Source organism: Oryzias latipes, chromosome 2 (assembly GCF_053564925.1).
Source record: "Oryzias latipes strain Hd-rR chromosome 2, Olatipes_Hd-rR_3.1".
Lineage (NCBI taxonomy): Eukaryota > Metazoa > Chordata > Actinopteri > Beloniformes > Adrianichthyidae > Oryzias > Oryzias latipes.
Genome location: NC_136238.1, coordinates 41056340 through 41075001, shown reverse-complemented (window position 1 = coordinate 41075001; position 18662 = coordinate 41056340). Strand labels below are relative to the sequence as shown.

The 18662-nt window shown below is 44.2% G+C and overlaps 1 protein-coding gene and 5 non-coding genes across 6 annotated transcripts in view; 5 read left to right on the top strand and 1 right to left on the bottom strand.

Annotated features, from left to right (window-relative positions):
- Positions 1–496: 496 nt before the first annotated feature.
- atp7b (ATPase copper transporting beta) overlaps positions 497–18662 on the bottom strand; it is a 30673-nt gene continuing 12507 nt past the window's right edge. The window contains exons 3-21 of the mRNA XM_004066382.5: positions 12095–12307; positions 11864–12027; positions 11634–11795; positions 11490–11563; positions 10254–10437; positions 9919–10152; positions 9740–9831; positions 9547–9674; positions 9317–9471; positions 8373–8507; positions 6574–6768; positions 5506–5688; positions 5259–5433; positions 4139–4279; positions 2384–2526; positions 1569–1772; positions 1381–1498; positions 1099–1201; positions 497–863 (exon numbers count right to left, since the gene is read on the bottom strand). Of these exons, the coding sequence (XP_004066430.1) occupies positions 674–863; positions 1099–1201; positions 1381–1498; positions 1569–1772; positions 2384–2526; positions 4139–4279; positions 5259–5433; positions 5506–5688; positions 6574–6768; positions 8373–8507; positions 9317–9471; positions 9547–9674; positions 9740–9831; positions 9919–10152; positions 10254–10437; positions 11490–11563; positions 11634–11795; positions 11864–12027; positions 12095–12307 (2993 nt within the window). The 3' untranslated portion in view covers positions 497–673. The remainder of the gene's footprint in view (positions 864–1098; positions 1202–1380; positions 1499–1568; positions 1773–2383; positions 2527–4138; positions 4280–5258; positions 5434–5505; positions 5689–6573; positions 6769–8372; positions 8508–9316; positions 9472–9546; positions 9675–9739; positions 9832–9918; positions 10153–10253; positions 10438–11489; positions 11564–11633; positions 11796–11863; positions 12028–12094; positions 12308–18662) is intronic.
- Positions 10477–10549, top strand: trnar-ccu (transfer RNA arginine (anticodon CCU)). The gene has a single exon. It is a non-coding gene; the product is annotated as a tRNA-Arg (tRNA).
- trnar-ccu (transfer RNA arginine (anticodon CCU)) lies at positions 14392–14464 on the top strand. The gene has a single exon. It is a non-coding gene; the product is annotated as a tRNA-Arg (tRNA).
- On the top strand, positions 15066–15138 carry trnar-ccu (transfer RNA arginine (anticodon CCU)). Its single transcript has one exon. It is a non-coding gene; the product is annotated as a tRNA-Arg (tRNA).
- Positions 16628–16700, top strand: trnar-ccu (transfer RNA arginine (anticodon CCU)). The gene has a single exon. It is a non-coding gene; the product is annotated as a tRNA-Arg (tRNA).
- trnar-ccu (transfer RNA arginine (anticodon CCU)) lies at positions 17609–17681 on the top strand. Its single transcript has one exon. It is a non-coding gene; the product is annotated as a tRNA-Arg (tRNA).

Below are 18662 nucleotides of genomic sequence, written 5' to 3'. Positions count from 1 at the left end.
ATTGTGTGTTTCTTAAAATGAATTAATCCGACCGGGGTGGCAGAGTGAGGGGGTGTGTAGGGAACGGCGGGGAGAGGTAGTGCCTACGGGCCATACTACTATTATTTAACTATTATTTAACATTTACCTTTAAAAAAGAAATTAAAAACGGTCTTTTTCTAAATAAAATAAAAAAAGAAATCCTAAAGTTTAGAAAGTAAAAGAGCACCAAAGTGGTCTTTAGGGTCATTTTTCACAATAAAAGTCTTATTCCCTGAAAATAATGACTCTTTAACTGACCTGTCAGAACATGTCAAATGAATCCTATTAATAATGTCTGATGACTGTAAAAATAAAAAGGACATGGCAGACGAGTCACACTCCTGAGGCTTTAGTCTATACATGTCTTCAGGAATGAATAACCTTGTTCTTGGTGGATCGCTAGTGTGAGGCGCGTTGATTAATGTGCCCCATTAATTACCCCTGACAGGGCTACTAATGCAAAAAAAAACAGGAATTCTGCCCTCTTCGGTTTTTATTCAGAGTTCAAACGGGAAGGATCAAAAACGCAAAAACGTTTTTTATTTTTATTTTTACTTGTTGTCACCTGGAAACTCCTTTGGACGGATCAATCGGAAAGAAAACCAAACCAAAACTGCACAGCAGCTTTGTGACGGTTTTGTTCCCATTCCTGTCACAACACCTCCAGGTTGTCTTTGGTTTGGTGGCGGTTTGGTTTGGGGGCCTCGAGGTCCGGCTGTTCCTGTTCCCACGGGGGCTCCCGCCGGCCGTCCAGACCCAAATGCGCGCTGATCTGGGAGGAGCGCAGGCTCCTCCTCATGTGACTCCTGGACTGGTACGACTCCGCCGAGGTTTTGCGATACCTGCAAGAAGGCGAGTCCGTAACCTCTCCGGTCTAGACCAGAGTCTTTAAGACGTTTTCATCAAATTACTTAATTCAATTGTGTTTCACGACAAAAAATTATAAAAATAATTCCCATTACTTTAAGCTTTCTAACAAAATTGCCACACAGAACCGATACAATTTAAAAAAAAAATCCCTTCTTCTTCATTGAAATGATGAATTAAAAAAATTTGTAAAAAAGAAAATAAACGCACGTCCTCAGCAGAAGAGAAGACAGAACCACCGAGACCGACGAGGCGGCCATTGCCGCCGAGCCCATCCACGGTTGAAGCACCAGCCCGACGGGCATGAAGACACCTGAGGACGGGACAGAACCTCTGAGACGGCTTGCTCCGCCCACATGTCAGTGCCAACAACAGACGTTTGGTTGATTGCATTTTGAAAGTTTCTTCATCAAGGTATTAAGCTAGCTTAGCATGAGAAAATTTTTGGCACATATAACGGTCAGATGTTTTATGATGGAAATCTAGTTTCACCTGCAGCGATGGGAATCCCTAGAAGGTTGTAGATGAGGGCAAAGACGAAGTTGATCCGAATCCGGCGCACCGTCTTCTTGGACAGTTCGATGCTAGCCACCACGTCCAGCAGGTTGTTCTGCAGGAAAAGTCAGGCTGCTCAGACCGTCAAAGACTTTGCCGCGTCCTTTTCACGGTTCGTTACCCACCCGGATCAGGACGATGTCGGCCGCCTCGATGGCCACGTCGGTGCCGGTTCCGATGGCGATGCCGACGTCGGCGCAGGCCAGGGCGGGCGAGTCGTTGATGCCGTCTCCCACCATGGCCACTCTCAAGCCTCGCTCCTGCAGCTCCTGCACTTTCGCCACTTTGTGCGACGGCAAAACCTCTGCAAAAACCTTCCTTATGCCCACCTGGAATCACATGAACCGTTTTTACCCAAACCTACTGCCTTAGGTACGAAAATGTGGCCCAAATCTTACAAAATGTTTTTTTTAATGAATTTTGCAGTTCCAGTGATGACCAATAGAGGCCGGTGTCAAGAAAAGAGCATTTCTCCATTGGCTCCCAAGTCAAAAACACCAAAAAATGACCAAATTTTAAATATCTCCATGTTTGGGCAAATATCTCTGAAGACTAACTTGTTCAGGATGGTTCCATGACATAAAACGTTTTAAAAAGGATCATGTTTTAGTTTTTGAAGTTAAATACATTAAACTGATGGGAAAGGGGGCGGGACGCCCAGGTACAGTCATAGACGCATGTTTAGAAAGCTGGATGGGTAATTGAAGGCGAGTTTAGTTTAAAAAAGTATATTTACTTTAGACGACCCTTTTTAAAACATTTTTTGAGGCGTGGAATTTTGATTGGCAGTTGGGTGGAACCAACGCTTCGCTTAGTCCCGCCCACTTGCCATTATTTGGATCCGTCTGTAGGCATCGTTTTTGCCACACGTCCATCCAGTGTCTGTGCCTGTACCTGGTCCTGTAAAGCGTCCCGCCCCCCTTTCCCATCAGTGTCTCACCTGCGCTGCAATGGCTTTGGCGGTACACCTGTTATCCCCGGTCACCATGACCACCTCCACACCCATGCTGTTGAGTGTGTGCACCGCCAGCGCCGACTCTGGCTTCACCGTGTCTGCGATGGCTATCATCGCACACAGAACACCTGTCGAGAACAAACAAGCAATTCGCATTTTAGCTAAAACACGAGAACATGACACAATGAACAGGTGGGTGAACAGGTGCTCGTTCGTTTTCGTCTGCTATCAACATGTTGTCATAATAAATGCGTGACATGTTGTGTGTTTGTCCTGGGTCCCTCAGGGAAAGGTGAGAGTGTTCTTTCTTTAATTCAAGAACCTGACCACTACAACTGCTCCACGTAGGGCCATAAACATATGACACCCTCCAACTCTCTCTTTACATTTCCTGTGACACTTCCTTTTAAATCATAAGCCCCTCCTACTGGGCATTGCTCTTCATTAAACCAAAGAAAACAGTCTTACATTGTTTAGCAAGACATAAATAAACAGTGTGGGTGTAGCCACCAGCTGACGATATCACACCGTCACAGTGTTCCAGGAGGGATTGGGTAGGTAGAACGTCCTAGCAGTAAATGTTTTGACCTAAGAGGCGTAGCAGGAACTGAATAGTTTGGGTCTTCACGCAGGCCGTCTGTGTGTTACGAAAACAAAGTTCACTTGCCTTTCTTTGGGCCATTTATCCCTTGTGCTAGCCTATGGGGTCCAGATGACCCCACCCTTACATTGAGGTGTTATCCCTACCATGACAAAGGTGGATAAAGGTGGAGAGGATTTCATGTAATTCGTCTAGTGGGGTCTAGATGACCCAACTCCCACATTAACATGCCTTGGATAGCACAAGGGGTTAAACGACAATGGCCCCTGGAGGAAGCCGCGCCTTCGTACAGTCAACCTAGTGACCCAACCTGCCCCAGTCCTACATGGTTTGACGAACTTTCAGACTCCAGCAGAGACAGGGATCCGAACAAACCAAAGACGTTTTGGAAGGCTCTAAGCGCGCGACAACATAAACTGGTTCTGACTGTATATGTGAACTGGACTGAGTAACCCCTCCCCCCTGGCGTTCCAAACAGACGTGGCTCCAAGAACCCAAAGACTAACTATTATTGGTAGTTCTGTTCGTAAACTGCTGTCCCCAATGTCCCAAACCTGTTGTTGGCAGATGGCTTGTAGCCTGTTTTCAAGTGGTAGGGGTGTGGCCCCCCAACAAGGTCACTCCTGATTGGTGAGAGTGGTTGGCATAGAAACGGTGACTGCCTCAGACCAATCACTGCTTGGTCACTGCTAAGACTAACCCTAACCCTGACCTTCTTGTCTATAGGGAAAGATATAAGATAACCATCAGGTATACCAGCTTTAGAAAGTGGGCTGCATGATGGAGTAGTGGCTAGTGGTCACATAACAGCAAGGTTTGAATCCCATCTAGGTCCTTTCTGTGTGGAGTTTGGATTTTCTCCAGCTTTGTCTCACAGTCTTAAAACTTTTTAGCTTAATTGCTTGTTCTAAATTGTCCCTAAGTTGTGAACGTGAAAGTTTCTGGATGTCTGTCTCTGAGATGACCTGACGTCCTGTCCCTGCTGTTCCACATCAGGATAGGCTCCAGCAACCCTGCGGACCCCCCCCCAACAGAGATTATGCGGGTTTGGAAGATGGATGAGTGTTGGATCCATGGATGGCATGCCAAACTAAAACAAAGGACACGTTTCCACGACGACGGACCGGTAACCTTCTCACCGTCTATGGCCACCAGCACGGCCGTCTGGCCTTTGGTTTCGTGGCTCGACATGGCCGCATCCACGTCTGCCTTGATGTGGAGGCCGTTCCTCCTCATCCACTCCCGGTTACCGATCAGGACCGAGTAGGAGGCTCCGCCCACTGCGCGAGAAAACCAAAACTATGACAACAAACGAAAACATTTCTCCTTTTCAGGATTTACACCTTTGATTTGTGTTTATAACACACTAATACTGTACTAAAACAAAGATTTTTCCAAACTTGGCAACGGATTTACTATTTGTGAGTAAATAAATAAATGAATCTTAATACTAATTTTCCAAATTTGTCAAAATTAGGATTTTAAATGGAAAATCTTTTGACGGAATCTTAATTTTTTATCTAAGAATTGGTCGTTCAATATATTTCACCTTAAGGTGTTTTGTAATTTGCTGACAAAATGTAACCTGATGATGCTATTAAAAAAAAACAATATTTTTATGATTTGGGTGTTATTTTATTCATCATTTTTGTTTTTCTCTGATTAAAGACAATAAAGTTTCTTTTATGTTCAAAAACAAACCTAAATGTATTTTCACTGCCCCCTAGTGGTGCCATTTCTGAGTTTTAAATGTCATTTTGGTTGCAAAACATAAAAAATAGAAAGAAAGGCGGACCTGTGAGATTTAAACTTTTTACAATAAGAGTCTACTATGAATAGTGGGTTGAGCAGTTTTAGGAGCCGGGTGAATAAAACAGTGGGGCCCTCTGTGGCAGATGTAATTCTTACCAACAGGGTGAAACATTAAATAACTTCCTCACTGGTCCAGTTTTAGACAATGTCAAAATCCAAGTGTTTTAAGAAGAATTTAAAAACTGAAATCACATTTTTATGAAAAAAATGTTTTGGTTTTTCTTGTAAACATTATTTTTACTTGGAAAAGAGGACCAAACACATGATCAACTTTATGCCAATTGAGCAACTTTTTAATTAAATAATTTAATAATGATACATTTACTTTAGACATTTTAATGAAGTGTTCAGCTCGGAGCTCCTACTGATTTGGGGGTCCCAGGCTTATCTATGACCAATGGTATGTCCGCACCTGTCTACTAAGTACTGATTTCTCTGCAGTTGTACCTGTAGGGGGCGCCTCTTGGGCAGCCAGCAGGCTGCTTTCATCCGTGGTGGCTCCCGGCAGCAGGAAGCTCTGCTGCTGCAGCAGATGGTCCACATTGGAGACCCGGCAGCTGATCCCACATCCCGGCACCGCCTGAAAGTCCTGGCAGAACCCCATCGCGTCCGAGCCCAGCTCCTGCGGAAACCCACACCGGTTTCACTCGCTGTCCGTGCTCGCCAGGTGGCATAGAAAGGCGGGGGGGCTCACGTCTTTGCAGTGTTTGGTGACCGCCACGCCCAGCGGGTGCTCGCTGCTGGCCTCCGCCGTTCCCACAACAGCCAGGATCTGCCTCAGAGGCATGCGGGCCGTTTCCCACAGCACCAGAACCCGGGTCACCTGCGGCACGCCGTTGGTGATCGTTCCAGTCTTATCAAACATCACCACGTTGATCTGAAGAAGACGTTCCTCAGGTTTCACTCTCCTTAGAGGCAGATCAGATATTATTTCTGTAAACTAGCAGTTTCATGAGCTGCCACTAGGGGGCGTCAGCAGACGGGAAAATGTGATACAGGAAAAGAGAACTGGAAGTCTTTGCTTTTAATTTTGTGAAAAATATTTATTTTACTCGTTAGCTTTAGCTCCAGTGTTAAAGTTCTTTGAATGATCGTAACTCTTTAATTGTTTATCCAATTAACGTAACTATGCTGATTCTGGTGCAGAAAAAATTAGCTTTGCGCTAATATGCCACACTTTACAGATGTAAAAATAGCTAACAATAACAAAAGATTTCACGCAACTAACGGTACTGAATTGTTTACGCAATTAACGTAAATTAGCTAATTCTGTTGGTGAGAAAAGCAGCTAAGATGCAGTCAATTCTGATGCGGACAAGAGAGACTTTGCGTCAGTGAGTGTTTACTGTCAAGTGTTTACGCTATTAACGTAAATCGGTTATTTCTGACGCAAGAAAGGCAGTTTGCTCCACTTTACGGTAGAGAAATATTTACACAATTGAAATCGATACACTGATTAGGATGTAAAGGAAAGATACGTGATAGATTTTATGGTAGTGAAGTGTTTGTGCCATCAGCGTAAGTATGCTCTTCACCTCAGAATCAGCGGATTTAAGGTATTTACATTAACAAAGACGAAGAGTTACAGTATGTCAAAGAGTTATTTAGCTGTTGATGGCAAGACCTTCTGTGTTAAAGGTTAAAATTCTTCACTCATGTTTAGTACCATCCCTAAAGGGTTACCGACCCAATGACTTCTAACTCCAATGACAAAATTGGTCATAAAGTTGCATCTAAACACGCTCCAGGGCGAGTTCCTTGCCTTGTGCGCCATCTCCAGCGGCTCGCCTCCTTTGATGAGAATCCCATTCTGAGCGCCGACCCCCGTGCCCACCATCACAGCCGTCGGGGTCGCCAGCCCCAAAGAGCAGGGGCAGGCGATGGACAGAACCGTGATGGACGCCTGGAAGGCGAAGCGAATGATAACTTCCGCCTTGGAGATGTTCTGGTTGTAACCCTGGGAAGGATGTATGTCCTTTAGGTCGTTGACCATTGACCAAAAAATTGACAACCAATTCAAGTCAAAGACTATATGTCAAACTAGCTCAGGTGTGGTAGCATTGCTTAGTGTGGCTGTACCATAGGTCATTGGTCCAATAGTGGACCCATATAAATTTAGATATAAATTTTCCCTTAACTTTCCCCAAAACTCTTAAAGTGGAAGCTCAAAGTCAGAAACCCAACTTCAGTCTCGTCTGACTTTTAAGGTGTGGCAAATAAAAACAACTAAATAAAATCATAAAACCGTCATAAACATTGTATTTTTCTGAAAATAAAAAACATGAATCAAAGTGTATAAAACATTATAAGCAGCGTCATTGTGGAATAACAATAGATCTATGTTATTAGTGAAAAATAAGGTTTTGTTGTTTTTTTCCCCTCCTGTTCCCTCTTTTCTTTTTTACTTTCCTGGCCGGGCTATCTCAATTTAGGGGTTTAAGCAGCCGTTTTAGCTAGCTTTAGCTTAATTTACGGGTTGAAGCAGCCGCTTTAGCTAGCTTTAGTTTAATTAAGGGGTTGAAGCAGCCGCTTTGCTAGCTTTAGCTTACTTTAGTTTTTTGTATGTAAGCTTAATTTAATGTTTGTAAAGGTGAAGGTTTGTTTGTAACATGAGTGTGTGTGTGGACAGGCCCCGCCCCTTTTAGACCAACATGTACACCAGACAGTAATGAATTTTTAACTTCTAGGAACTTCTTTCTTTATGATTCTACCCCTCCCCTCTATTATATCCTTCTATTTCCTTAACCCCCGCTTTTTTTCTCCCTGTCTTTTGGGATCTAAATAAAGTTTGGCCTAAATTGCAAAATGGGTTCATTCAAATATGCACCTTGTGTGTCAGAAGATTTTAACAGTAAAATATGTCCAACATAAGAGGCCTCCAGCTGTTTGCTTATCTGCTGGACAGGACAAGTAGAAAAAAAAAAGAAGAAAAAAATGTGGTTGGATTGGATCAATTTAGTGGTTGGAGCTGCCCCTTTAAGAAGGTAACAAACGTATTTAAGACACATGACCAAGGAGAACGACTGGACAGGAGTTAAGAGTAAATCATAGACAGATGTAGTGGACGGAATCCGGGAGTTTTTCAAAATAAAGCTTCCTGCACAGTCAATTAAAAAATAAATAAATACAAATACCACCTGCTGATGGATCCCAGGTGTGCGGCTGGGACGGACTGCAGTTTGGCCCATTGACTGTATGTAACAACTGCATTGAGTAACCCCTCCCCCCACGGATTGTGTGCCACTAATACAGAGCATTTGGGCTACCAGAGGCAGGACATTGTTAAGGGATTGCACTGCGTAGAATGAACTGTTTACGTCAGAGCAGTTGTACCTGGTTGTTTACATAGAATCAAATCTAGAAACCACCAGTTTCACAGAAACCACTGCTATAAATGTTTCTACAACAGGGAAGTCCAACACAAGGCCTTTAAAGCAACTAGTTTTGTTTGTCAGAACTCAAGAGTTGGAAATTGGAAAACAAGGATATCATCCGGGGGAATTAACCCCACAACCTAGTCTAAGGCCAATGGAAATACGGCACATCAAAAATGACACGTACCGGGAAGTTCTCCGTCACGATCGTAAAGTTGACAAACCCGATGACCAACCAGGCTACCAGCGTCGCCAGGGAGACAAAAACAATAAAGGGCACAAAGTAACCACTGATTCTGTCAGCAAACTGTTGGATGGGGGCCTGAAGGAGAGCAAAGGGTTTTTTAGTATTCCTTAAAGACCATTCTAAAGGCAGAGTCACACAGCCACTACGTATATTCTGCGCCTATTGCACGGATGACGTGAAAATGAGTGGAAAAAGGGAGTCTTCACATGAAATTTTCACAGATGTCTCACGAATAAATTAAGCCAAAACGAAGTACGAACAAACCACGCAAAGAACACGCAAACGTGGTCTGCGTTGAATTTCTTGTTTGACATTCAGAGCACTGAGCAGAAATCACATCATGTCAGCTTTGCTGAGACAAGGGACAAGGGAAAAAAATCTGTCGATTTATATACCCGTCACACAACACGCCAATGCTGCATGAGCCATGCGTGATAACTGCACTGTCCATTTGCAGTGCATTATTGATTTGTGTACCAATTAAGTAATTTTCACGTGATATAAAAATTAAACACCCCTGGTTTATGCGTGAAAAGTCTGTTAGACATACGTGGAACGGTCATGGACAGCCACAAATTTGCGCATGCATCTGGCAAAAATCACACACAATTGCGTAACATTTATGTAATAATTACACATAAACAACGTAAACTGTGTAATTCTCAACCGACCAAAAATGTTGAACAACCCAAAACTGAATTTACGTAAAGAGCCGTCGCCTGAAATGCTTGACTGACATCTGCGCTCATCGACAAACGCAAGAAACACTCATGAATTATCACGCATAAGACCAAAATTACAATCGTGAAAAATGCTCACGTAGTCGCTGTGTGACGCGGCCTTTAAACGATTTTGAGAGCTGGGATTCCGGCGATGCCACTCACCTTCGACGTTTGTGCCTCCTCCACCAGTTTCACTATCTGAGACAGAGTGGTTTCAGCACCGACGTGCGTGGCCTCCACCAAGAGGGAACCGTGAGCGTTGATGGAGCCGGCGATCACCAGGCTGCCCACCGTCTTACTGACTGGCATCGGCTCACCTGGAACCCAAATTCACCGCAAAGACTAAAATCAACAAAAATGGGCCTCTACTGCATCAGTAAACCGGTCGTTACCTGTGATTAAGGACTCGTCAGCCATAGAGCTTCCCTCGATGACCTTTCCGTCGATGGGAAATTTTCCTCCTGGGACAATCTTCACCACGTCGCCCCGCTGCACCAGCTCCACCATCACCTGCTCCTCACTAAGACATATAGTAAGCGTGAGCCGTTGGAAGCTGGCGTTTCTCTACAGGGTTCTGAGACTCACCTGATGATGGAGTGGTCCGGTCCCACAGTGACCACTGTAGCGTCGGTGGCTTGCAGTGACATTAATTTGGCCAAAGCTTCCGAGGTCTTCCTCTAAAATAGTCAAGACAGTTCCCGGTTGGATTTACATGGCCGACCTGATGAGGGTGAATGGTTTTTTTATTGTTGTTGGGATTCTACCTTTGCGACATGTTCCAGCCACCGTCCCAAAGAAATAAAGACAAAGAGCATTGGGGGAGTGTCAAAAAATGTAACCGGGCTCTGGCTGGCTCGTTCCACCATGGCGATGACAAGGACCAAGCAGGAGTAGACGTAGGCGATGGTGGTTGCCAAAACTATCAGGACGTCCATGTTGGCCGTGTGGTGTTTTAAGGAGCGATACGCTTGTATGTAGAAGTAACGGCCACCGAAAATCTAAAGGGTAGAGAGGCAGAAGGTCAGAAACCATGTCTTTTGTGAGAACCTGAGTCCAACGGACTCAAGGAAAAACCAGGAGATAAATGTTTTCTGGTCACCTGTACCGGTGTACAGAGCAGGAAAAAGATCAGGTTTAGGAGGGAGAGACCTGGCGCCACGTTTTGGTCCTCAGGCATTGAACCCCCGTGTTCCTGGTGCAGGGTGTCCATCACCATCATGTAAACCATTAGACCCATGACAGGAAGACCAAAGACTAGACTGAACAGGAAGGAATTCCTCCATCTGCAGAGTAGAAACTCAACATGTTCACACAATTATGAAGCCCCAGTGGCCTAATGGATAAGGCACTGGCCTCCTAAGCCAGGGATTGTGGGTTCAAGTCCCATCTGGGGTGAACATTTTCCACTTTTAGGCCATAAACAAAGCCTACAATCAGGTACTCCATCTGGGGTAAAGTTATAGCCAAATCCCAAGCCATGTAAGTTAATAATTGTAGAATACACATAGAAATTGTGCACACTTTCAACGTATGAAATTTCGGTGTTTCACAAAACATGATAATTCATAAGTAATTCTTGCGTTTATTATTTGCCCACGTGCGCAGATGTCAGTCAGGACTTTACGTGAACTATTCCATAAATCTTTCGCAATATTGCATGATTATTGCAAGATGCATACGCAAATTTGTGGCTTTCAAGGACTTGCTTTTCACGTATGTACCACCATATAACTTTTATGTCGCCGATACAGCACTTAAATCTATCGACTGCTAAGCCTTTTGACATTTGGTAGCTTCCTTCACAAATGTCGTAGGCCACAGCAACCATTCCCTTTTTTTACGTCTACACTTGATAAAAATATTTTCTTTTGTTTCACACCTCTAAGTTTAAATAATTTTCTAAATTTTCCATGGCAACCAACATTTGGACTAGCAAAATACTCATTATGATTACTACTACTAAATTACAAGACAGCCTGTCCCATATCAAGTACTATGTCCACCAGACTTTGATACTGGTGTCTACTGTACATCAATAAGCTTGATGAATGAACCTTTGAAGTTTTAGCACAAAAAAACCTTTTTCGATATGAAAATTATTAATGCCCAATAAAGGGTTCTCATCTCCTTTTTTTCATTTGATTATGAGTTATTTAAATTTATCTTTTTGGGGTGATTAACAAACTACCTTATTGGTAATTGATAAAAATGTCAACCATCTGATGAATAGAATCTGAACTTTAATCCCTTTCTTTGGAGGCGAGTGCCTCGTCTGTGAGGCTACACAGAGCAAAGAACTGTGGGAGTTTTTGGAGATTGTGAAACGAATACTTGCTGTCTGATCTCTTCTGTGTGATCCACGTTGTTTTTGAAGCCCTTTTTCTCCAAACTCGCCTCAAATCCGAGACTCTTCAAAGAGAAGCAAAGTTACGGCACCACGTCTAAACACTCGAAGAGATGTCAGTTCGATTACGGACACCTGGATAATCCGGATTATGTCCCGTGGGCCGAGAATCTCACTGTCAAACTGGATGTGTGCCTTCCTGGTTGCCAGGGCGACCGAAGCCACTAGGATCCCTTTAGTTGCGACGAGCTTTGACTCGATTTTGTGCACGCATGATGCGCACGTCATCCCCGTGATCTGTAGGTGCAAACAAACATCAGTTCTGCTTTTTTTGTTACATAAAGGTCCAGAGGTATCCAGCTCACTGTGAGGTCCAGCTTCCCGTGTTCTCCGGCGTGGTCCTCTATGAGTTTGGCCCCGAAGCCTAAGTCCTGGATGAGCTGAGCGACAGCAGGAGCGCTCAGGACTCCCGCGTCGTACTTCACCTCTGCCTTTCCGGCCATCAACGACACCAGGACTGAGACGATCCCTGCGGGGTCAAATGGGCACCGTCAAACACACCTCAATGGCTTCACCGATGGTTCCCTCCAACTCACCTCGGTGTTTTAGGATGTTCTTCTCAATGTTCGCCACGCAGGAGGTGCAGGTCATTCCCGCCACAAGAACAAAACACTTCTTGATTTCCGTCTTAGGACTGTCGGGCTTTGGCTGTGCTCCAGAGGGATGGTTGAAGGCCGCTGTGCTTTGTGGCTGCTGGTAAAAATCTACAGACCTGGACTTCTCCTGGTTCTGGATGCTTCTTTCAGGCTCTGAGAACAACAACACCAAACAACTTCAAAACAAAAGGCACTTTGTTAAAAAAAAACAAGTGGAACGTTTTGGCTGCTTTTCTCATGGAAACCCTCTGAGAACCCCATTCCTGAGTCAAGACTTGTGGTTTCCATGGCACCCAGATTAAACCAAGGTCAATGTGCTGAATTCAAATTAAACGCGCAACCCAAATAAGTTCTGGAATTCAAGGGGTCGCCTGAAAGCTGGTCAAGGCGTTTAATCTGCAAATGACACCGAAAGGAATGATTGCTAACTCGAGAGGAGCAAAAACTCTACAGACTCTAGTGAATGCTTCCGTTTCCAACTCTCAGTGAACTACCACTCACTACAGACTTGTTCATGCAAAGTAATCCATTGCTTTACAATACTACTGTATTGGGCAACTGCAGGCCTCCAGGGCCACTTTCCTGCATGTTTTCGTAATTGGTTGGACACCACTGAACCAGGAATAGGGCTTGAATATCTGGAAATCATGTGGACAAACACTTGCCCTCGAGGGCGACTCCAGGCCTTGAGGGCCACATTCCTGCATGTTTTCCAACATACCCTGCTCTGGTATGTTCTAATTGGCTGGACACACCTGATCCAGGTAATAGATATCTGGAAATCATGTATACACACCGGCCCTCGAGGCCCGGTGCTGCCCATTCCGGGACTATACATACAAATAATAATGTTTGTTTTCGGTAAGGTGAAAACATATTAGTCGTCAGTTTAGTCCATCAAAATAAAAATGCACCAAAACGCAAAATCTACTTTCAAGAAAGTAAAAAACTAGGACCAAATGAAGAACTCGAGACATGTGTCTCTCAGAAACAGAAATGCAACAGTGCTACCTAAAAAAAAAACTGTTCAGATTTGGATTCTGTGAAAAATGCATTTTTCGTTCGACCATGCCTCCTTGCTTTAATCAGTTCTAGTCTTGTTTGGTTTGTCACGTAAAGGTTGGTTTACTACTGTCTCCAACCAACTCATTTGCCATTTTTTTGCGATACTGACACCGCCATGTTGGAACCAGACATCGTCAGTAAGCAACAATTGGTCCCAGTTGGTCTGAGTGAACGTTTCTATGACAACCACTCTTGCCAATCAGGACTGAGCTTGTTGGAAGGCCTAGTGGGCTACACGCAATCTGTTCGAATGTTAGACACAACATGGCCTACTTTAATGGTCAGTTTACACCTTGAATAACTTGTACAACAGAAAAAATATAATAAAAAAGTAATTGTGCAAGAATGTTTATTTCTCTATAGAAGTCTATGTGATTTTGGCTTCTTGGAGCCAGCGGGTACTTCCTGTTTGGAATGCCAGGGGGAGGAGCCACTTAGTCTAGTTCTCTTTTACCGTCTATTGATTTAATACACAAACTTTACCAATCAAAACTTATTAGTAAAGCCTAACACAAAAAACATTACTTTTGCAATCAGTCCTACAAAATATACCCATAGCAAACATTTTTGGTCATTTGGTGGTTTTCACATTAGCATTGATGTTGAAACAGATTTGTTTCTCTTTAGCTGTTAGACACGTTGAACGATGTGTGTTCGGCTTAGTCTGCGAAATATACAAGTTTTTCTGACTTTCAACTGACTTATATAAATCTTTCCAGGAAGCATCATTTTCCAAATGAGATAAATGTTCTACATAATGCGTTAATTTTGATATGAAGAGAACGACGTCTGATCGAATCTTCCACGTCTTTTCTAGGCTTTAACAAAATCTATTTAAGTTCGATCTAGCTAGGCTGAAAAAGAAACTTTCAAAAACTCTTCCTTGTGTCAGATGCGTAATTTAGCAAACTTTAAGATGACTAGCCTGACACCTGCTTTAATCCAAGTAAAAAAAAAAAAAAAAGCTAGATAAACAAAAATATCAATTTTTTATCGGGCAGGATGGAAAACAAAACATGGATGTTGCGTCTGAGGTTTACAAAGAGTAGAGCAACTGTTGACTGGCGGTGCGTTGAAATTTAGTGTCGTCTGCGAGTGTCTGTCTTTAAATTGCTTAGAACCAGTCATTAATACAGGACGGATGAAGATGTCTCAACCGAGAGTAAATGACAGCCCCAGTGGCATAATGGATAAGGCACTGGCCTCCTAAGCCAGGGATTGTGGGTTCAAGTCCCATCTGGGGTGGAACCTTATCATGAAATAAGGTTTCAGGCAAACAGAATCCTTTCATGTAGACATGGGTTGTCTATTACATCCATCGCGATTGAATCATGGGCCATCAAAATAAAAAAATCCATCATTCATCCTCACAGTGTAGTCAGTTGATTGACATGAAGAACGGCCAGTCTATCATCTTCTGTATTATATATTACTGTCTTTGACTACACTGAGCACACTGTTTTCTCTTTCTTCTGCTGGTCCCCCTGTGTGCTGGGTACCCAGCGGAGGACCACTCCAGCCGGCAGGAGTGCTCAGGCCGGTCCGTATATCTCCTTGATTGGTCAGAGACGCCCGGTCTGACCCAGTCGTCCTACCATAGGACCTGCTGCTGTGTCTGCGGTTCCTGACGGAGGGACCCAAACCCCCTCAGGCAGCGGTATTGCCCATAGCGAGGCACGCACTTCTCGAGCCCTGTCCACAGAGAAGAGGCTACCGTTCATTCAACCATGGTTACATGGCTGAACAAACATACATGGTCACATGTATGTGTGTACGTTGCAACAATTGCAACAGACCGGCCACACGAACAATGGCAATGGATTGGCTATTGGACCAACAGTCACAAGCCCCAGTGGCCTAATGGATAAGGCACTGGCCTCCTAAGCCAGGGATTGTGGGTTCAAGTCCCATCTGGGGTGGAACCTTTTCTCTTTTGAGCCATGACCACATCTGCCTTTGGGCTTCAGGCACCGTAACCCACTAGATCCCTTTCTGCGTCATTGTGTCACCAGATCCAGGCCAGACCACTTCTGAGTAAAGGTGGTGTACACTCACGATAGAACCCTACTGTGCCAAGTTGTAACCAATCAAGATCTGCTCTTCTTACGACATATCACACTCGAGAGGAGCAAAAACTCTACAAACTCTAGTGAACACTTCCCTTTCCAACTCTCAGAGAACTGCTAGTCACTACAGACTTGTTCATATAAAGTAATCCATTGCTCTTTACAATACTACTTGGGCAACTGCAGGCCTCAAGGGCCGCTTTCCTGTATGTTTTCCAACACACTCTGCTCTGGGTATGTTTTAATTGGCTGGACACACCTGATCCAGGTAATAGTTTTCTGGAAATCATGTATACACACCGGCCCTCGAGGCCCGGTGCTGCCCATTCCGGGACTATACCTACAAATAATAATGTTTGTTTTCGGTAAGGTGAAAACATATTAGTCGTCAGTTTAGTCCATCAAAATAAAAATGCACCAAAACGCAAAATCTACTTTCAAGAAAGTAAAAAACTAGGACCAAATGAAGAACTTGAGATATGTGTCTCTCAGAAACACAAATGCAACAGTGCTACCTAAAAAAACAAAAAAAACTGTTCAGATTTGGATTCTGTGAAAAATGCATTTTTCGTCCGACCATGCCTCCTTGCTTTAATCAGTTCTAGTCTTGTTTGGTTTGTCATGTAAAGGTTGGTTTACTACTGTCTCCAACCAACTCATTTGCCATTTTTTTGCGATACTGACACCGCCATGTTGGAACCAGACATCGTCAGTAAGCAACAATTGGTCCCATTTGGTCTGAGTGAACGTTTCTATGACAACCACTCTTGCCAATCAGGACTGAGCTTGTCGGAAGGCCTAGTGGGCTACACGCAATCTGTTCGAATGTTAGACACAACATGGCCTACTTTAATGGTCAGTTTACACCTTGAATAACTTGAACAACAGAAAAAATATAATAGATCACAAATCTATGAAGAAAAAAGGTTCAGCAGATTGTCTAGTGGGTCTAGATGACCCAACTCTCAATATTAAAGTGCCTAGGATAGCACAAGGGTGAAGTTCGATCTAGCTAGGCTGAAAAACAGACTTTCAAAAACTCGTCCTTGTGTCAGATGCGTAATTTAGCAAACTTTAAGATGACTAGCCTGACACCTGCTTTAATCCAAGTAAAAAAAAAAAAAAAAAAAAAAGCTAGATAAACAAAAATATCAATTTTTCTAACGGGCAGGATGGAAAACAAAACATGGATGTTGCGTCTGAGGTTTACAAAGAGTAGAGCAACTGTTGACTGGCGGTGCGTTGAAATTTAGTGTCGTCTGCGAGTGTCTGTCTTTAAATTGCTTAGAACCAGTCATTAATACAGGACGGATGAAGATGTCTCAACCGAGAGTAAATGACAGCCCCAGTGGCCTAATGGATAAGGCACTGGCCTCCTAAGCCAGGGATTGTGGGTTCAAGTCCCATCTGGGGTGGAACCTTATCATGAAATAAGGTTTCAGGCAAACAGAATCCTTTCATGTAGACATGGGTTGTCTATTACATCCATCGCGATTGAATCATGGGCCATCAAAATAAAAAAATCAATCATTCATCCTCACAGTGTAGTCAGTTGATTGACATGAAGAACGGCCAGTCTATCATCTTCTGTATTATATATTACTGTCTTTGACTACACTGAGCACACTGTTTTCTCTTTCTTCTGCTGGTCCCCCTGTGTGCTGGGTACCCAGCGGAGGACCACTCCAGCCGGCAGGAGTGCTCAGGCCGGTCCGTATATCTCCTTGATTGGTCAGAGACGCCCGGTCTGACCCAGTCGTCCTACCATAGGACCTGCTGCCGTGTCTGCGGTTCCTGACGGAGGGACCCAAACCCCCTCAGGCAGCGGTATTGCCCATAGCGAGGCACGCACTTCTCGAGCCCTGTCCACAGAGAAGAGGCTACCGTTCATTCAACCATGGTTACATGGCTGAACAAACATTCATGGTCACATGTATGTGTACGTTGCAACAATTGCAACAGACACCAGTGAAGATCAAAAATCATTGAAGAAAAAAGGTTCAGAGCACTGTCTAGTGGGTCTAGATGACCCAACTCCCAATGTTAAAGTGCCTAGGATAGCACAAGGGTTAAACTTGGGATGGAATGAAGAACTGTAGTCCAGAGGTGGGCACTGAGAGCTGCATTCCTGCATGTTTTCCAACATACCTTGCTTTGGCATGTTCTGATTGGCTGGACACACCTGAACCAGATAATCAGCCATGAGTAGGGCAAGACTATCTGGAAATCATGCAGACACGCCGGCATTACCCAACCCTGCTGTAGAACATACAGACATGGATGCTGCAACAATTGAAACAGGCCACAGGACTAACAGCTACAAGCCCCAGTGGCCTAATGGATAAGGCACTGGCCTCCTAAGCCAGGGATTGTGGGTTCAAGTCCCATCTGGGGTGGAACCTTTTCACAATTGGGGCTATACCCAAATTAGGTTTCAGAAAAGGTTTCAAGAAAATATCTGTCATTTAAAAGCCGAAATGGAGATGAAGGACGCTCTCCTGTCCAGTTTCGTGGATGTCTCCTTCGCCCAGTCTAAGCACTTAGCAACGCGCACCAGGACACACGGGACCCCTCATCTGCCAACATGAGACACTCTGTCCAGACATTACCTGCCCCCATCATGTCCACACCAGTCCAAATTCCTTTATGTTTCAGAAAAAAAAGGTCTTCAGAGAACCTGCTGTCCCCCCCAGTCTATCCCATAGAACCTCTTATTACAGTCAGGTCTTCAATGAGAGATAAGCAAACATCCACTGCCTTAAGTAGGCATTCAAGGAAGCACCAAAACCTGAGGAAGCAGCTTCAACAACCAACTAAATGATTTTATCCCAGATTATAACATTGATAGTTTCTTTTTAACAGAAATATGGCTGAGCATGGATGAATCTACTGCTCTCACTGAGGCCTCTCCGCAAAATTTTGGCTTGGTTTATTAACCAGGGAGGGCAAAAAGAGGGGTGGTACCACATCTACAATGTCATAAATTGGTCATATATGAATATATATATGTGGAAAAAGTGAGAAAAGTTGTGGTTCTTTAAGTGCAATTTTCACAGATGTATCACAAATGAACCACTTTAAAACCACGGAAGAAGTACAAATATACCTACACTAAGTGCCCTTTCTTTTTTCTCTATCTGTTGCTGGTCGCCGGGGCCCCAGTGGAGGACTTCTCTGGCCTACAGAACCGTTCAGCGAGGCCCGGGCCAGCCCGCATATTTCCTCGATTGGAGGTTAGTCCAAGACACTCCGTCTGACCCAGCTGTCCTGCCACTGCGCCTGCTGCTGGGTCCATGTTTCCCGGCGGAGGGATCCAAGCCCCCTCAGGCAGCAACTTTGCCCAAACTGAGGCACGCGCTTCTGGAGCCCTGTCCACA